This window comes from Kryptolebias marmoratus, linkage group LG19, assembly GCF_001649575.2.
Source record: "Kryptolebias marmoratus isolate JLee-2015 linkage group LG19, ASM164957v2, whole genome shotgun sequence".
Classification (NCBI taxonomy): domain Eukaryota; kingdom Metazoa; phylum Chordata; class Actinopteri; order Cyprinodontiformes; family Rivulidae; genus Kryptolebias; species Kryptolebias marmoratus.
The window spans coordinates 1,402,492-1,421,445 of record NC_051448.1 but is presented as its reverse complement, the minus strand read 5'-3'; the positions used below and the strand labels follow the sequence as shown (position 1 = coordinate 1,421,445).

The 18,954-nt window shown below is 42.7% G+C and overlaps 1 protein-coding gene and 1 long non-coding RNA gene across 5 annotated transcripts in view; one reads left to right on the top strand and one right to left on the bottom strand.

The window, feature by feature from the left end:
• LOC112449956 overlaps positions 1–5,627 on the bottom strand; it is an 8,039-nt gene extending 2,412 nt beyond the window's left edge. Inside the window, exons 1-5 of one of the 2 annotated variants that reach the window (XR_005234478.1) lie at positions 5,358–5,627; positions 3,047–3,218; positions 2,815–2,951; positions 2,554–2,733; positions 394–654 (exon numbers count right to left, since the gene is read on the bottom strand). This is a non-coding gene — a long non-coding RNA (uncharacterized LOC112449956). Of the gene's footprint in view, positions 1–393; positions 655–2,553; positions 2,734–2,814; positions 2,952–3,046; positions 3,219–4,060; positions 4,470–5,357 lie in introns of those variants that run through there. The other variant, XR_005234479.1, reaches the window with a different exon arrangement.
• kif26aa (kinesin family member 26Aa) overlaps positions 1–18,954 on the top strand; it is a 44,427-nt gene that overhangs the window by 4,016 nt on the left and 21,457 nt on the right. For 2 of the 3 annotated variants that reach the window (XM_037981436.1, XM_037981435.1), the window contains exon 1: positions 15,595–17,347. In XM_037981436.1, the coding sequence (XP_037837364.1) occupies positions 17,331–17,347 (17 nt within the window). In that variant the 5' untranslated portion in view covers positions 15,595–17,330. Of the gene's footprint in view, positions 1–5,984; positions 6,417–8,496; positions 8,598–15,594; positions 17,348–18,954 lie in introns of those variants that run through there. The other variant, XM_037981437.1, reaches the window with a different exon arrangement.

Below are 18,954 nucleotides of genomic sequence, written 5' to 3'. Positions count from 1 at the left end.
GAGGATAATCAGGTAAGTGGAGACAGGTGACAAGATTAACAGGCTTTGACAGGTGTGAGTGGGCGTGACAGGAATGCAGAGGGAGAAATAGACTGAGGAGGAATGAGGAAGTGAAAAAACACGAGAACAGAAACTAAAACACAAACCAATAAACTAAAACAGAAGTAAAACAAAACACAGGAAAAAACCCAAATCACCACAGTAATTAGTTGTAGAGGCACAACCAATGATTACATTTCGCCAAGTTTCATTAAAATCCATCCACTGATTCTGTGAAATTGATTGTGTTATAATTATTTTAACAATGATAAGCAAAAGAAGTGAAGGGCTTAAAAATGATAAAAGGTTTAAATTGAAATGAAATAAATTAGCAGCCCAATCAAAGCGTCTGACCTCTGATCCATTGATCAGTCCTGGACGTTCCTCCCTTCGCTCCACTGCTCGTCCCTCGTCCCTCGTCCCTCAGACGTCCTCTCGCCGCTCTGCCAGCACGCATCACCTTCAACACCGAGCAGCTCAGGAGAGGACGAACGCCGGGCTGTGAGTCAGGCCTCACAACGCTAACGAGCATCAGAGTCCAGTTTGAAGCCTGGAGGGTTCGAACCGTTCGACCCGGAGAGCAGAGAGGATCCAGAGAACCGCAGCAGGGACCCACTTCAGCAGAGGACAGAGGATAATTACAAATATGATGCTTTTAATTATCATCTTCACTTTAAAAACTTTACTTCTGTTCTGATTGATTCCAGCAACTAAATCTCATCAATTCATCAAAAATAACTCATCACTGTCAACAATCATGACCTTCTGATGTTAAAATAAACCTCAGTCACATTTTTTATTCACAGTAAAACCAGAGTTTGTTCCGTAGTCGTCTCTGTAGAGACTGCATAAAGTTCCTGCAGGTTCAGGAGGTTCGGCTCTGAACGTTTTATCTCTCCGAGCTGCGACTGATGGAGGCTGGTTGTTGAACGAGGAGAGAGTCTGCAAAACGTCTCCAAACCTTTGAGGGGGGGTCTCACTGTCCCTGAAGTTTTAACATTAAATTTTCTTTCAAAATCGTTGCAGAGTCATCGGGGGCCTCTCAGATCTTCTCGGTTTAGTTTCTGTAAATACTCGAGAGCCAGAGGTGTGTTTGGCTCTCCTCCGAGGCTCCAACTGATGATAAATCCTAATTATTAAATCATAAACCTGCTCCAAACCCGACTTTTCATTCCTGAAGTGTCCTCCACTAAATCAAATCAGAAACGTGGCTGCGGCTGTTGAGGTCGACAAAATAATCTGCATGGCGTAGAAAACCAAAAATACTGTGATTTTCAAAAACTGGCAGCCTAAAAATTGTTGGTCCCAAACACTCAGAGTTCAGTCAGACCACCTCGTCTCCATCGGTCCCAGAAAGAGACACCACCTTAAACAAGTTTTCTAACACATTAATCTTTAGTTTGTCCTCAGACAGTCCAGCCTTCCTCCCGTTCCTGCGTCTGATGAAGACAACAGGAACAACTGAACCTGCGTGTTCAGGACAGAGTAAATACGTTTTCCTCCTCAGAGGAATCCAGACGGTTTCCTCTCCTTCACCTCCTGCGTTTTCATCTTTCCTCTCTCCATCCTCTTCCTCCCTCCTGTCCGTCAGTCTCAGTCTCATGTCCACACTTTAGTCAGCTTTAATCACCAGCCTCCTGTCTTCAAACCGGCAACGCAAACAATCTGAGATCATTTAAATAATTGAAGTAATGATGTTTCTAAAAGTCGACATCCTGTCTGAGACGTGGAAGCTTCTCTTCAGTTTATTCCTTATTTTTAAACGAGTCGGCTCTCAGTGCTGATGGAGGCACGCCCCGGGGACAGATTAGGACGAGCCTCGGAGGATAAAAACAGTCTGTTAAAGACTTCAGCTCTTCATTTCTACGAGGATGCAGCAGAAAAAAGGCTGGAGAAGCACAAGCATCGAATAAACAAACAAAAGCAACAAAAAGAGACAACTTAATTATTATTATTGTGTTTTAAATTAAATTTTCTTGTTCTGTCACAGTTTTAATCCATGGAAGTGATCATCTTTATATCTAAAAGTAGACAGAAGTGTTTTTACTGCAGTAAAACTTCATTTCCTTGCCTCAGAGCTTCAGATGAAAGACGGCTTGTGACTTTCTGCCTTCAGCCTCCAAACAAACCCTGAGTAAAGAGACGCTTTGCTGCTGAGCTGGTGATTAATGAGATAATTAAAGCTCTGGGAGGCGAGTTCAGCTCCTTCAAACACACTTTAAAAGAGTCGTTAGCATGCACAAGTCCCTCTTCCATGCAGGCAGGAGAATCAACGTGTTGACTAATGAGGCTGTCGAGTGCAAAATCTATTTTCATACCAGCAGAGAGGAAATCATCTCTGCTGAGAGCTGCTGGTTCTCAGGTGTCTGACTGCTAACGCCCATAAAACGGGGGAGAAATAGGAGTTTAATGTTCAACAGATAAGAATCACTGCTGATTGGCAGCGTTGCATGCTGGGAGATGAAGGCTGTTCGGGATCAGTTCTTATCTTGGTCCTGCAGAGTGAAATCAAACCTGAAGTTTGTTAACGATTTCCTTCAGGACGCTTCATTCGAGTCTGTTCGCTCCGGTTCTACTTCCTGTCCGTCAGCAGAGGTCAGCTGGAAACACGCCCACCTCAGAGAGACTAAAAACATTTCAACCTTCAAACGATAAACCCGTCCTCCTGTTTCTGCTCTGGTTGAAGATCAGAGCCTGGAAACAATCAGGAGAAAAGACAAACATCTGTTTTAATTTATTCAAATATAACAAGTTAAATAAAAAAGGTGGTAATACCTCTCAGCCCAGTCCGTACCGGCTGGTTTACATACTGCTGGCATAAAATGTTTATTTTGTAGGACTGAATCTTCTGTGGACTCCTGACTTCAGTCCTGCCATCTCATTTAGTGATTTCTGGTTCTTCTCTTCACCTCCTGAAGAAAAACAGACATTTAATCACTGATCATCTTCATGTTTATCTGAAAAACAAAATTCACTGTGAGCCTGAGGAAATACGGTGACCTCTGACCTCATCACATTACTACAACTTTGGCTTCAGTTCAGTATAAAACAGTGGTGCGTGACGGAGGCGGGACAGGAAGTGATGTCAGAGCGGGGTCACAGCTGTCATGAGGGTGAATAAACGGGGACGGCTGCTGGTCTGGAGTCAGACGGATCCTCAGAGTTGAAGCAGCTTCAATCTGATGAGAAAAGGACCAGAATCAGACGTCAGAGGTAACTTCCTGTTTGATTCAGATCATTTTAACCTCCTCATCCATTTAGTTTGTACAAATATTAAAATGCAGCAGCTTGTAATTGTAAAATAGTTTATTTCTGATTGTAAATAAGTATTCAGGTCTTATAACATCTATATTTCTGTAAAAAACTCCTGATTCATTCCTCTGTTCTTTACATTTTCCAGCCTTTATCTTTTAAACTGGCGTTGATCAGCAGTTCTTCTCTGAGCTTCAGCTGCTTTTTCCACTCAGTTTCAGACTTTTTGTGTCGTCTCAGCTTGTTGTGCAAAATGTCCTTAAAATAACTGAGGAAACTCAACAAACTAAGGATTAAAAACGATCCAGTAGATGGGCTGGCTAATCAGAGCTTTGTTTTCTGTTCGGTCTTTCTTTACTTCCTCCTCTTTTGGAAATCTGTAGTCTTCCTGAAACTATTGAGGGTTTCTCCTGATTTCCTGAAACAAATCGAATCAAACTGATCCTTTTTTATTTAAAAACATTTAGTTTCAGTAATCTGAGATGTTTAAATTAGATTAATTATACTCGTCTTTATTAAAATCTAATTTTAATTGATTCGTTATGAGTAGTTTAGTTTGAACTTGAGGACCCTGAAGGTGGGATGGAGACGGTCCAGGGTCGGATGTTGAATCTCATGAACCAGTTTCCTGTTTTTTACAGTAACTTTGATAAACGTGTGCCTTTTCTCTGCAGAATATTTCTGTTTCAGGCAGAAAACGCTGCATTGATCCCTCAGTCGGCTCCACAGGAAACATGCTGCTGACAGTTGGGGGATAAGTGATGATCACCTTGGATATAAAATGTGTTTCTGAGCTGCTCATGATGAACAGACTCTGCAGTTCGGGGTCACCGTCTGGTCGGCTGTGAAGTTATTTTCCTCTCACACTTGTTCTGACCTCCTGTGACGGGCTGCGGCTCGTGTCAGCAGGAGGTCAAACCTCGACACACAGACTCAGCTGTAAATCTGAGCTGCCCCTGCAGACGCTGACAGCTTTATGTCCTGCTGCTGCCGCTGCAGGCCGAGCAGCTGCTCGGTGATGGATGACGAACAGGCGTTTGTCCTGCTGCACATCAGACCGAGGAGAAGTTTCTGCAGGAGGATGAATGAAGTGAAAACTGAGCAGGTGTTGCATCAAAAACAGCCCAAACGTTCCCTCCGTCACAACTCTTCCTTCTGATTACACTCAATATAGTTTTTAATTTCATCTTTGTGTTTAATATTTGGAAAATTTATCATGCATGATTTGAGACATTAGGTGCTGATGGATTATATTTGTATTTGGCCTGAAACACCTCAGGATCTCCCAGGAGGAGCTGAAGACTGTGACTAAGGAGAGGTTCCCTCCTGGACCCGCAGATAAGTGGCAGAAAATGGATGGAGATTTTTATATGAGGTTAAAAGTGGAACCTCGTAGGAGAACTTAGGTCTGTGACCCCCAACTGGAAGAGTGTCTCCAACAGATCCCAGGAACCACCTCAGAGAAGAACCCTGAAGATCCCAGGCCTCAGGTCGAGGACCTGAGCTTGAAGCAGAACCTGCTGTGAACAATAAATGAGTGATACGAATAAAATATAAATCTGTCCGAGCATAGTTTCAGATGGTCAAGCTGGTCCATCTCTGTTTATCTGTATTTCATGTTTGTACTTCAGTAGATTAAATCTTTAATGTTGGAGCAGCTGTCCATGAAGGCACAAAATGGGCAACAATGGAGATGAAGCATACAGAGTGATCTGTGGCAGGTAGCTTCAGTTTGTACCCCAAAAATACAGGTACAAATTGACCACATCTGCAAAGGTGTGATTTGACAGAGGGACAAAGTGACCTGCAGCTTTTTCAGACTGTTTTCAGACAACAGGGAGACAACTCAGAGCAAACAGGATCCAGAGTCCTGTTTCTACTGAAGGGAATAATTACTCTGAGCCGGATCTTTGGGAGCTTTTTAGAAGCTGAAAGAACCAACTTTTATTAATGAACTGAACTAAAAGAGTCATAAATCCCATCACTTCTTCCTTCTAACTTAAACCCAGAAGCAACAAACAGGACAACTGGTCCAGTAAGGAAACAAGTAAAAACATTAAACTTACTGCAAAGAAGCAGCAACGTGCCACCTGCAGGGAGAAGACTGAAGCCAGGTTTCTGTAATCAGGTATGATCCGGATCACCTGGGAGAGAAAAACCCTCCACCTGTGGAAAACAGAGCCCTCAGAAAACTGTTCATCTGTAGCATCGTTTGGACCGTACTCATGTGCTCACGCTCATATTCATGCATTCATATCTGAGCGAGCTGCACCACATTTAACCACAGTTTCACCTCCCAGCCCAGAAGGTCAGGGGTTCCCAAAGTTAGGGTCGGCACCCCAATCTGGGTCATGAGACATCGAGTAAGGGTCCTTAAAAAGTCTCCAGATACCAACTGACACTTAAAAATGACTGTTTATGACATGAACTTTAGATTCAAAGACTGTCAGAAATGATTAAAAACAATGTCTTCATAAAAGTTAAGATTGTTTGTTGTCATTATTTACTAGTTTAAAAGAGTTATTAGTGATTTTTGTAAACTGTTTGAATGAAAAGAAGTTTTTTTTATCTGGGATTTGGGATAATTTGTGTCCTTCTTGTCTCTGAACAGTAAATTTAATAAATGTTTTCTTTATCCAGCCGAGATGTTTGACATTTAACCCCGGTTGTTTCTCTGACCCCGCCCCCCCCAGGACCCGGCCTACGCCTCCTTCCTCTTCGATAAGCTCCACCGCCTACAGTGGCCTCATCATGGCCGCCGGCCTTCCTTCGACGCCCGCTGTGACGTCTGCGGCGCCGCTTTCCAGCAGCTGAGGCGTCTCGCTCTGCGTCGGGCTCTGGGCGTCAGCAGGAAGATGGCGCCTCGCCCCGCCACGCCCACCTGCGGCCCCCAGGCCTCGGAGAGCAGCTGGGGGGCCAATGAGCTGCCCCTGAAGCAGCAGAGGTGGACGTACGACGAGCAGCAGGAGGGCGGAGCCATGTGGGGATGGGGCGGAGTACAGAGCACTTACCTGGGAGGGGGCGGGGCCAAAGGGCTGGCCACGGTCACGCCCCTGAATGCCCACAACTACCTGGAGGGGGTGTGGAGGGTATCGTGCTGCAGACCTGGACCTCAGCAGACTACGGTAAGCAGGGAGGGACAAACAGCTGACTGATCGTCTCCTAAAACTGATTTTTGGATGAAATGTATTTAAAATTTGACATCGTTAGAAATTTATAAAATGCTGTTCAAAGACAGAAACACTTCAGGTGTTTTTGTTGTTGTTTGGATAGGTAAACATTTCATTTTATTTACAATATTTTTCTTGTAGAAATCCACTGAGATGTGTTTATTTCCTTGAAGAACATCGTTTTCTTTGAAATCTGCTTCAGTGAACTGGTTTCTTTCTGCTGCTTTTAGCTTCCAGTTTGCTTTTTCCTACTTTTAGCTAGTTTTTTTCTTATCTTTTAGATAGCATTTAGCTCTCCCTCTGCTCCCTTTAGCTATTAGCTATAGTGAGATGATTTTAGCTTTAACAGCTCAGAATCAGCTTCTTCAGGGAATTTCAGCCCTCGGCGTTCACACAGAGAATTTCTCAAATTTAAAATCATTTTTATAAAAGTTTCCCATCTGGCATCGATTCCTGGCCTTCCTTTAAATCCTGTGTTTCTGCTGATAAAGATTATTTTTGTTTTTGGCTCAGTCAGCCTCATATCTTCGCTGGTTCTTCAGTTATTGCGCCGACATCAGGATGTATAAACGCTTGCCTTCATCACCTGCATCATTATCCTCCACCAGTGTGTGAAAAAGTGCCGCAGCCTCATCACCGAACCTCTGCAAGCAGCTGCAGGCTGACGACGGAAATAGAAACCAGAAAGCTGTGAAGCTTCAAGAGTTCCTGCTTTCAAACACAAAGATCATCGTTCTGCTTCAACAAGCCTGAAATCTCCTGATGTTGTAGTTCGACTGTCCGGCGTGAGATAACCAGCATCCCAGTCAGCTCATTTATGTGCAAACATGCAGCACAAACATCTGTCAGTCATTTCCAGGGAGGCTTTTGTATCTTTTTCTCCTTTTAGACGCTGCAGCATCTTATCTCTGCGTTTCAGTGGCTGCTTCTTTAACAGGAGCTCTGGATGAGCCACAGGTTTTCAGCTCCGGGTGGAAAACGAACCTGCAGAGAGCAGAAAGTGAAACAGGAAGTGGAGCAGGTGGCGCTAAGCTGATTATTCTGCCGGCAGCCAACGGGGAGATCACGTGACCCAAACCATGGCAAAATGACAACCTGCTTCACCAAAACCAAACCACACAGGAGTTAAAGGCCTGACATTCCTGGAAGGGATGCATATCACCCGCCTCTTTCCATGTTTCACAGTTTATACAAACATGTCCCTGCAGAATAAAACCAGCCTGAAGTGTCCAAATCCCAGGAAGCTCTGGTGTCATGCTGCTGATTCAGCTGTGTTTGTCTGATTTTCCTCGGCTCAGGTTTGTGTCTCGGTGCTGGCAGCGGCCTCGGCCCGCCGCCGGCTCTCTGTGTAATCCTGTTAGCTGGCCGAGCGGATCCCAGTCAAACAGCCGAATACTGAACCTGGCTGCTCACCGTAATAATCCACCGTAACTGGGACACAGATGTGAGCCTGAACCCAGAGAGAGCCCAGAGAGAGCACCGAGCTGATACCAAACCTCAGGAGGTTTCAGAGCTCACAGGTCCTGGATTCAATTTGTTCGGTTTGTTTTGTTAAGCATCAAGTTATTTCAGAGGCTTTTACAGAAAGATGGACCCAATCTCTGCCTCAGTCAGTAATGTGTTTATATCATGGCTTCCTGACTGAATTAAACCCAACTTTAAGACACCAAACGTGTCATCAAGAAGGATGTCAAACATCTCAGCAGGACGCTGGATTTCCCATCAGCCACAGCGAGCTGGAAAAATCCTCCAGTTTGAGACTCAGCTGCCATCTTCTTCTTGAACAGAAGAAGTTAAGCTGCCAACGAGCTGAATAACGACCAGAACTAATTAGTTAACGACCTCCTCCTCCAGAACTTCCTGTTCCTGCTGCTAATGGGGCTAACAGACCTCCAGGGGTGGCCATGTTTGATCACCAGGATTCAGTAAAATAAAGCTGTGAGGGAACAGACGTCTGAGCCTCTGTGTTTCAATGACTTCCTGTAGTTTAACCCGGAGAAAACAAACTGTCCTCTGGTCTTTCTGTATCCGTCAGGGTCATGTGACCACCCAGGACGTCCCAGGTAAACCAGCAGCCCAAAGCATCTCCACCCAAACCAGCCCGGCTCCGTCTGCTGCAGCCACCTTCTTCCTCAGGTCAGTGAACGCATCACGACCTCAGCACAGCTAAAACGGTCATTTAACACTAAATCTCCTGATCCAGCCCGGTCCAGGGCTTCTGCACAGCTCTGTGCAAATAAACTGCAGAGGGCATAAAATGAAAGTTTGAAAGAAAATTCAATCCATTTTATTGAGGTTTACTCTAAATAGTTTTCACTCCAGTAATAATAAGTTTAGCAGCAATTAAACCCTTTTTTATTTTTTTTAACAACTGCATTAAAAGTACCACACTTTTAAAGTTTAATTTAGTAGCGTTCTTCTGTTTGGATCTTAAAAATATATAGTTAACATCTGTATCTGCTTACAAAGATAAACTTATTTCATGCTTTTAGACAACTTCCTCCTTTAAAATAGAAAATCCCATAGAAACTCAGAAATCTCTTTATTTCCTTCAAAAAAACATTTTTCTCTGCTTCAGCAAACTGTCTGTTTTTGTCTTCTTATGATTCTTTTACTTTTAGCTCTAGTTAGTTTTAGTTTCTGTTCTGCTTGTTTTATTTTTAACAGCTGAGTTTCAGCTTCTTCATCATTCAGCCCTCAACATTATTTCTCTGATTTTGTTTGTTTTATGAAGGTTTTTAATGAGGATGCTGAGTTTACAGGAAGTATTTGAGCAGAGAAACGGACCTTTCCTTGTGAGATTCCCCCTCAGGGAATAAAAGTTTTTTTTGTCCTGATTCAGATTCAGCTCAGAGAGCTCGGTTCAGAAGTCAAAGCTCGCCTCGTCTCTCTCAGAACAGAATCTAATTGGCAGATTTACTATTTTTATCCTGTCGGAGTGGTGGGAGCTGTCAGCGAGCGGGTCTGCGGGGTTCAGGGGGTTCTGCTCCATCTGTCTGATTATGGGCCGCCTGGCGCTGGTGTGTGTGTCACGGAACCTGCAGAACCTGCACCGTTTGGGTTCCACTGCAGCAGAATTGTTGCTTTTAATGTCTTTTATTTTATTTAAATACATTAATTTCCTACAAATTACAGAAACGTCAGCTTTAAGTTTTTTTCTTGATATAAAAGTCTGAAGTTTAAATGTTATTTTAAAGTTTTAAACAGATAACTTCCTTGAAGGAATGCATATCGCCCGCCGCCGCCTTCATGATCTGTTAGCTCTCAGAGCATGCGTTGGGGATGACTCTCAGGTACGACCACAACAAAATTTACCTCAGCATCTGTAAAACAAATCATTAACATTTTATTGAAACATTAAGCATCAAACTATCAGATTTTATATGAATAAATACAAACAAATTAAGATTTTTTTTCTATTTGAGCCATAAAGAATTTTTATTCCCTTGAATATTTCAAACATTCTTATTCTGGTATTATTTAGTTTTGAATGATTATTCAATCTAGACTGTGGTTAATATTTTGATTTATAGGGTTAATTTATTGAATTAGAGATTTATTAAACCTCAAATGCAGATAAATTCAGATTATTGGTAACATATTTTTGGTAATCTGTCTTCAGTCTGAGGTTGCTGCTTTCTAAAAGCAGATTTATTAGAATTAAACTAAACAGGAAGTTGGTGCCTTTGAAAGTAAATGTTTGTCTTCATTGTAGAAAACCACAGGAGGCTTGTGTGGGTTTAGTTTCTGAACGTTCAGAAACCAGGAGCTTCAGTGAACAGAAATCTCTCACTTTGTTTGTTGTGGCTCCAGCAGCTGCAGCCCTTCAGATGAACCCCCGGGTTCGCATCAGCCTGCAGATTTCCCAGCATGCATCTGTCAGCGCGGAGTGAGGGCTGGGGAGAAGCGTTGAGCTTTCATCTGCACGTCTCTGCAGGGCCGACTCCTCGCACCTGAAACTGTTTCCTCAGTGATGATTCAGTCGTTCAGAGTCGGCCTGAGAAACGACGTCAGACTTCCAGCTGAGATCATCCAACAGTTAAAAATCCTGCAGATTATAGATGAAATGTTTCATGTTTCTGCTGCAGCACCTCCACAGTAAACATCAGGTTTTAAACTGAGGGGAAACTTGTGGCTCCTGTTTCCAGCTGAATTTATAAAAGCTTGACTTTACGAGATGAAAACACAAATAAAAGCAGCAGATTCAGGCAGCGTACGAGACGACAGGTTTATGATCACCTGCTGCAGGAAAGGTGAAAGGCGGGTGATAACAAACCTGTCATTGGTTTGTGTGTCTGTTAGCAAAATATCTCATGAACAACTGGATGGATTTTAATGAACTGGATTTACATCTACCCAGTTCAAGATGGCTGCCACAGCCAACTCTGAACAACACAAAAAGTCTGACTCAGTCAGTGGAAGATAATTCGATCTCATCCTGACAGTAAAGTTTGAGTTACCTTCACCTGTGTAGCATCCTTGTACTCAGCCCTGTGGGACGCCACAGTTACCTGCAAAACAATCTGAGAGCAGAAAATCAACAAAATGCAGCATAAATCTGAGAGTCAGATCAGTGTTCGTCTGCAAGCAGGACTTTCTAACTTCTTCACAAAACATTTGAGAGGTTAAAACCTTTTTTACTTCTAGTCCAGGGATTCAGCCTTAAACTGATTTTCTGCTTTTAAATAAACAAGGATAGGAGTCAAAAACCTTGTTTGACTCATGTTTGTCTGCTAAAAATAAACATTTTTTATAAAAGACTCAGCTGCTCTGAAACAAATATGGATTTGAATCTGCACTAAAGTTTTATGATTTCCTTTTTCATGAATTTGTAAACATTTCTGCAGAACTTTAAAGATCTGCGTTGATCATTTCAGAATCATTTCGGTGTTATGAGTTCATCCCTTTTGAACTGAACCTCTAAAAATGTTTTAACTTTTTCATTTTAAGTTATCCTTAATGTGACAAATATTTGCGTTGCTGTGGATTTAAAGTGCTGGCAGAATAAAACAGCGACATCTTCAGGCCATGAATGGAAGTACAACTCTGCTTCTTTTATATTAAAAAAACATCTTGTTTTTGCATTTTGTGTCATTTAGGTCAAAGAGATGAGTCATTAAAACATCTTATAGATACCCGAGGATATAAATAGTTAATTTAAAGCTAAAATTTGATACATTTTATGTGTTTTATTCTTTACTTTGTGTGTTTCCCAAACAGGGAAACACAGCCTGTAAAAATTCAGAGGGAATCTATAAAAAGACTTGAACAAATTCAGGTTGTGGATCTTTTCTTCATTGAAATGTAGATTCTGACCCGTTTCTCACAGTGTGGCTGAAAACAGCAGCCTGTGAGTTTTATCAGCACAGACGTGCACGGTCCCCTGATGCTGTTGTTGCAGGTTTGGAATAATCCTCTCAGAGTCTGTTTGCAGTCGGTCGGATCAGACAGACCACCAGGATGTGTGATGGTTCCTGAAACAGTCGAGTGATCAGCCGCAGCGTCTGCTGGAGAAAACAATTACAAAGCTGGATGCTGCTACAACCCTCCTGCAGGCTTTAAGTGCTTTTCTGATTTTCTGGAGGATTTTATTTCATTCAGGGACTGAGGCTGAAATTAGAAGATTGATTAATCCCCCAGAAGGAGATTTGTTATTGATCAGCGATGAAATAATTCAGGCTTTCAGAGCTGAAAGTAAAACACGTTCTGCAGCAGATATTTAATCAGAACACCTGATGTGTTCATGGACAGAGACATGTCTCTTCTCTGTCCTGAGTTATGGACAGCTTCTTCTGAACCCAGACTCTTATTTTGAAAAGGACAGAAACCAGAAAAAGACACGAGGAGAACCAGACAGTGAACGACTGAAAAATGATCCTGTGAAGATGATGAACAGGTTTCTAAGGACAGAGGCTGATTGGTTAGTGGACACAGGTGACTGATCAGTAACAAGGAACAGGTGAGGGTGTTTGAGGCAGACAGGGACACAAAGAGTTCAACTATACAAGGACTGACAACAGGAAACTAAACAGGAAGAATGAGAAATAAAACAATAAGCCTAATAAACTCGTAACATCCTCACTTTTAGTCTCTTGCTGCTGCTGAGCTTCGATCTGTGACGTCTCCGTTTCAGCTTTAATATTCGTCTCGTCTCAAACTCAGAGATGATTAAAAGCTCCTGTTTGATCCTCTGTTCAAAGTCACTCTGCCCTCTGTGAACAGCAGCTAATGTTCTCTATCAGATGAGACGGAGGTGACTGTACCTCTGAGGAGCTCAAACAGAGAGCAGGTGAGTCTGAAACCCGTCTTCCTGCTGCAGAGCTTCATGTCTCCTGCCGTGCAGACCGCCTGCAGACACATGGCTGGTTTGTTGCGTCGCTGCAGGGATCCGTGTTGGACAAACTTCTGTCAGCTTGGTTCAGCTTGTCCTCTGGAGTTTTCTGAACCAAATATAACCAGCAGATTCTGGCCTCTCTCAACCAACGACGACCTACAACAAATATCACGCAGTGTCAGAAATGTTCTGGAAAGGTTGAAAACTCTTTCATCCATGAGAGCATCTACACCTGTCTCTGTTTCCTCCTCCTCCTCTCTCTCTCTTTGAGTCTGAATCTAATAAGATTCATTAACTCCAGCTCTTCATCTCCGTTTGCTGTCAGGCTGATGTTTCTGTTGGATCTTTGTGGCCGAGGCCGGACTCTCCAGGTTTCCTCGTTTCCTCCTGCGATGCTTTGGTTTCTGCTGTTTACGAACAGCTTCTTTAAATCTTGTTCTCATGTAGCTGTTATCCTGGTTTAATTAGTTCTTGTATTAATTAAACACACTTAGTTTTAAAATCAAACAAAGAAGCTGACAGTTTATTGCTTCTGTTTCTGAGCAGGAAAAAGCAAAACTAGACAGTTCAGTTTCAGTTCAGCATCATAAAGAGACGATGGTGAAACAAGATTAACTTTTATATCAGATATTTATATTTAGAGTTGAAGTTATCCCTCAGGCTTTTTATATCTTATCACAAAGCTGCAAATCTAAAGAATTATTTTGAGTGATGCTAAAACAAAAAGCAGTCCATGCATCTATAGTTTTGTGTCTCTGGAGGTGAAAAAACTAAAAAAAGCTGCAGATTAAATACAGCTGTCCACCGAGGAGGCTCCAGTTCCTCAAAGAGGCTTTCTGGCTTCTGGCCCGAGCTTTTTCATCGACGTCCTGAACAGAAGACGTGTCTCTCCTGAATCCTCCGTCCAGCTGTAAGCAGCTGCACTCAGCCCTGACCGCTGGGAAACTGGGATTATCTCGTTACGACCTACGTGGCAGTAGGTGGACATTTCTTTCTGCAGAACAGGAAGCCCCGAGGACACCGGGACACCTCTGTGTGGACGAGGAGACGAGCTGTTTGTGTCTTCACCTGGTTGTACATGTTCAGGGTAACTTTTAAATCCGTCTGGCCCTTCAGCAGCAGAGGGTGGAGGAGTGGCAGGATAATTAACTGGAGGATGGAAGCTGACGGTGCTGACAGGCTAAAGGGACGTCCAGGGAAATGAAGGATGAAGCTCAGAACCACACAGAGCCCAACATTTAAACACAGCAGAACCAGAGGAGAAGAGTTTAAACACCATCAGGCGCTCTTATCTTTAATGATCAGGTTATATTTCAACCTGACAGGAAGTGGAGCGGCTTCTAAAGAGTCTCTGCACAGATTCTGAGTTAAAACAACTCGGGCTGATCAAAATAAAACACTTTTAATGTTTAACTCCCTCTTGTTTGCTTCGTGGCATCATTTCTTTTATGCATGTTAAACACTTTAAATCAATCGAACCGTCCACCCACCCACTGACTGACTCTGGATCTCTGTAATCAGACTCAGAGGATTTTATCCTGGCTGTCAGGCTGCAGGGATGTGAGTTGGTTTAAACATCATCTAATGCAGGTTCTGGTTTACTGAGCTCCTCCTGGACCCGTCAGGACTGGACCACATCAGTTTAACAGGCTGTTATTCTTATTAAAAACTAATCGCAGACACGTTCATCAGTTTTCTGAGCCGCTGGCTGCTGCTTGACTCTGACTGATGGCCTCAGGCTGATCACCTCACATCGATCAGCGAGTATTGATCGGGACCGGCCCAGATTTGGATCTGTGGAACCACGCCGACACTCCGGCTCAGGAGACTTCCAGTCAGTGTTTTATCTGCAGAGATGATGATTTTTTTATCTTTTACGGCCACATTGATGCCCTCCTCAGACCATCAGTCACATGGTGCGTCGTGCAGCGAGCGCAGAACATTCATCTCCTCATATTATCATTTAGGAAACAGAAACATAAATCTTTAATGAAGACGAGTTTAGATGAGTCTGGATGTGTCTGATGGAGAAAAGTTGTCCGATTTTAAGATTCTAAAACACAACAAGAAGCCTTCAAATGTCCTCAGATTTTATCTTTTAACTGCTTCCAGTGTTTTATCTTTACTTCCTGTTTGATTTCTCCATCAGGGTTCGGATTCTTGTTAAACTGCCTTCCATGGCGGCAGGCGATCATGTAAGTGTAAGAGTGAGTGTGTGCATTCGTTCGCCTTTAACTCAGTGAATTATACAGATGTTAAGCTGAAAACTGGTGTGGTAGCAGCTGAGCATCATCCCCAACATATACTCATTGTGCAATATGTTTGCTTGTAACTTTGGCATTAACTGTTGGAGTCTGTTAGCAAAATATCACATGAACCACTGGACAGATTTGAGTAAAATCTTCACAAAATAACCATGAGATGAACGTCTAATAATTATAAGATGATCTTAATTTTAACTAGATCTGTTCTTGATTTTTATTGCATCTGTTGGTTTGTATCCACACACACACACACACACACACACACACACACACACACAGCCGAGCATCTTTGAAGTCCAGCAGTGGGGGTGTCAGTCATCTCATGAAGTATTCATGCAGCGTGTCGAGTGTGAGCGTGGAATGGGTTTTCACCAGAGGGTGGGGTTGTAAAGAGAGGGAGAGGAGGTGAGACGGACAGAGAGAGGGAGGAGGAGGAGGAGGAGGGGGAGGAAGGCTGGAGCTTCTCCTGCGTTTCCCGGCAACAACATCAGCATCGAGAGGCTGAGATCCACCCGCTTTATTCCTACCTCTTGTTTTAATCCTTCACCCCTCCTTTGCTGCTGTCGCTTCCTTTCATCCCCCCCTCTCCTGGAGAGAGGAGGAGGAGGAGGAGGAGGGGTTGAGCAGAACAGCATTGCGATGCAGACTGCAGGAACAGACTGAGCAGCTCCAGGAGAGCAGAGAGTGAAGGGAGAGGAGAGGAAAGGTGGACGTTTAGGAGGGGAAAGAGGGATGAGGTAAAGTGAGAGGAGAAAAGGGAAAAGATGGAGACAGAGAGACGTGAGGACAGAAAGCAGAGAAGTGGGGGAGATCTGACAGAGAGGTAAGAGGATCGGAGGAGAGTTGGATAAAAAGATGGTAGATTAGGAGAAGAGTGATAAAAGAAGGTGAAGAAGAGAAGAAGAGGTCTGGAGGTGTGGTGCAGCGTTGGATGGAAACTGGAACTAACCGACATAAATCTCTGTTTCTTAAAAAGTTCTTCTCTGACCCACCCGACTGGGATCCTCAGGGGTGAAAGGTCAGGTCCTGACTGGACGGACGGACGGAGGGAGATGATTTTCACTGATGGAAACTCATTAAACTGGAATAAACCAACATCTCAACGAGTCTCTTTGCAGCGGAGGAAATAAGAAACTGACGGGTTGGAGGACGGCGTAAGGATTTTATTTATTGAGAGGATGATCCCAACTGTTGGACTTATTCTGAGCAATGAACTCCAACAAACAGAAAGAAGAGGAATAAAGGAGGAGCGCAAACTTTCTCTGTCTGAAAATGACACATCTGGGGAAAACCAGCTGTTTATTTGTGCATTAATAAAGAAATCGTGTGAATTTAAACAGCAAAATCATCAAAACTTTTAAAAGAATTCATGGAAAACGAGGCTGATGATCCGAACAGGACTCACTGATGGATGAAACGTTGGTTTTATTCCCGGCAAACCAAGACTTTCTGCCCTCACCAACTGCAGCTGTGATCCTCAAATCCTAAAAAAATCTATTTAAAACAACAGTTAGGTTCCTGAAAACTTGTCATAATTTGACACCTTCAGACGGCCTTTTTGATTTGATCCTCCAGATTACAACCAGGAAGCAGCAGAATTTATCTATAAATTAGAAATAAAAACTCAAAGTAATACCATCCAAATGGATTCATTCACATTTTGGCTAAATTCCTTTCATTTAATCAGTTTTGTGAACAAACTTGTTTATCATCAGGCTTCACTTTATCCCTGATGACTCAGTTTACAGATGTTTATTTCATATAAATTAAATATAATCATTATGTCTTCCAACAGTGACAGAGCAACATTTAACATTTAAATATGTCAACAGATTTAATAAAAAATCAATTTTCTAAATGAAATTCTGCAAAGTTTTGGTTTAAATGAAGCAAACATGGATCTGATTGGAAAATCTTTGGAAATCTTTCAACTCTTTGGACTTTTTCTACAAACAGGAACCACCTGGATCCATAAACTCCAAGAGTAAAAAGTTGATACAAATATTTGGATGTTTAAAAACCTGAACATTTCCTGCTGGGGTTCTGATGGGTTCTGGTCAGATCTCTCTGGATGCTGATTGGTTCTGGATTCTGGATTAAAATCTAAGAACTTCGGAGGTTCCCGTTTTTGTGGAGGACTCAACCTGGAGCTGATCCTGGAGGTTTTCCTCACATCTCCCTCCTTCACATCTGGAGTTAATCTGTTTTTTGTACGATGGTGAATGAAGACGAGTTTGGTTCCTCTTCGAGACGAAGAACTCTGAGAAGATAATGGATTGGAAGGAACTGTGAGTAAAACGGTTTTTATCGACACAAATGCAGAGTTTGAGATTGATGTTTGGGTTCAGAGGATGAAGAAGAGAAACTCAGAGGAGACGGAGGTAACAGACGGTAACTTTAATGTTCGGTTGTAAACTTTTAATCTCAGAGATTTTTCTGCTTCTAAAGCTGTCAGATATTTTCTCAGCTTCACTTATCTGTGGAAATCAAACATTTCTTCAGTTTAAAATCTGTTTTATGACCTCTGACCTTCTGAAAGATGTTGACAGAAACCAGCGCTGCGAACTACGAATCAGGTTCAACTTATCCTGCGTTTCTTTAACAGATCCAGTTTAATTAATCCTAACCAGGTTTGGTGTTTTTATAAAGCAGGTTATTAACTTGTTTCTAACGGTGTGTTGATCTAAAACTGGAGGATCAGGATTAAAACAGAGACTAAAAGAGTTCAGTCCAGTGAGTCGAAGTATTTAAATAAACCAGTTTCTATAATTAAGTCAACCTTACAGGTACTGAGCTGAAATCTGCTGTGGTAGTAGCTGAGACTCATATCCAACACATACTCTGAGTGCTGACGGATCACAGAAAGTCTTTGTTTCAAACTTTTGCGTCCAAGGAGGCGGGCGATATGCATTCCTTCAAGGAACGTCACTTTTATTTGCTCTGGAGGACATCCTCCCGGCTCAGATCTGAGGCTGGAGACCAGATAAAACTCAACCTGACTCAGTTCTTCATCCTTCAGCCGCTCCCTCATCATTGCCACAGCGGCTTATCTCCAACTTCCACCAGAGAGATCGTTAACCCGACCCCCAACCAGGCCGGTCAGGCTGTCGTGGAGCCGCATCTTTGTACACTTTAGAAACAAAGATAGGCAGATTTTATTACTGGTTTGGTTTTTAAACCCAGACATGTTATCTGTCAGAGTGTTGAGGACATCCACGACCAAATCAAGACGCGTTCAAACGTCCAATAACTCGACGGGCTGATTTCTGTCAGAGCAGAGCCCCATGCAGGTGTCACAATGCAGCTGCAGCGCTCTCAAATCTACAGAAACTAACTTGAGAAGGGTTCGAGACACAGGCAATAAAATAAAGAAGGGTTAGAGACACTTCTGAGAACTCTGCAGCTAGTTTAAATTAGATTTTGTTGCTCGAATCTCATTTTTGAGACTAGAGTCCAACAGTCTGGTTTCCTGACATAATTAATGTTGTGTCACATAATCAATAAATACTCATGGTTGTGGTAAACAGGATTACATCATTAAGGAGGAGATAACAGACTTGTTAAACCTGACAGTAGATTTATCACCTGAAGCCTCATTCTGGTCTCCTTCAGCTCCGTCTCCTGAGTTTAATCCTCTTAAAACTCACAGATTTTAGTTGGAACAGGTTTTTCAGCTGCTGTTTGTTAAAATTCTCCGTAGTTCTGCTGCTGATCCAGATAAGCTCAGTTCAGCTGAGTCATGGTGTCAGTCTCTCACATTTAAGCCTCTTTCCTTCCCAACCTTTATATTCTTTCTCATCCCTTCATTTAAGCTCCTTTTGCTCAGTCCTGATTGAATTTTTATGCATTTTTTTAACATTTATTATCCTGGTTATGCACTGAGAGAGTAAATCTT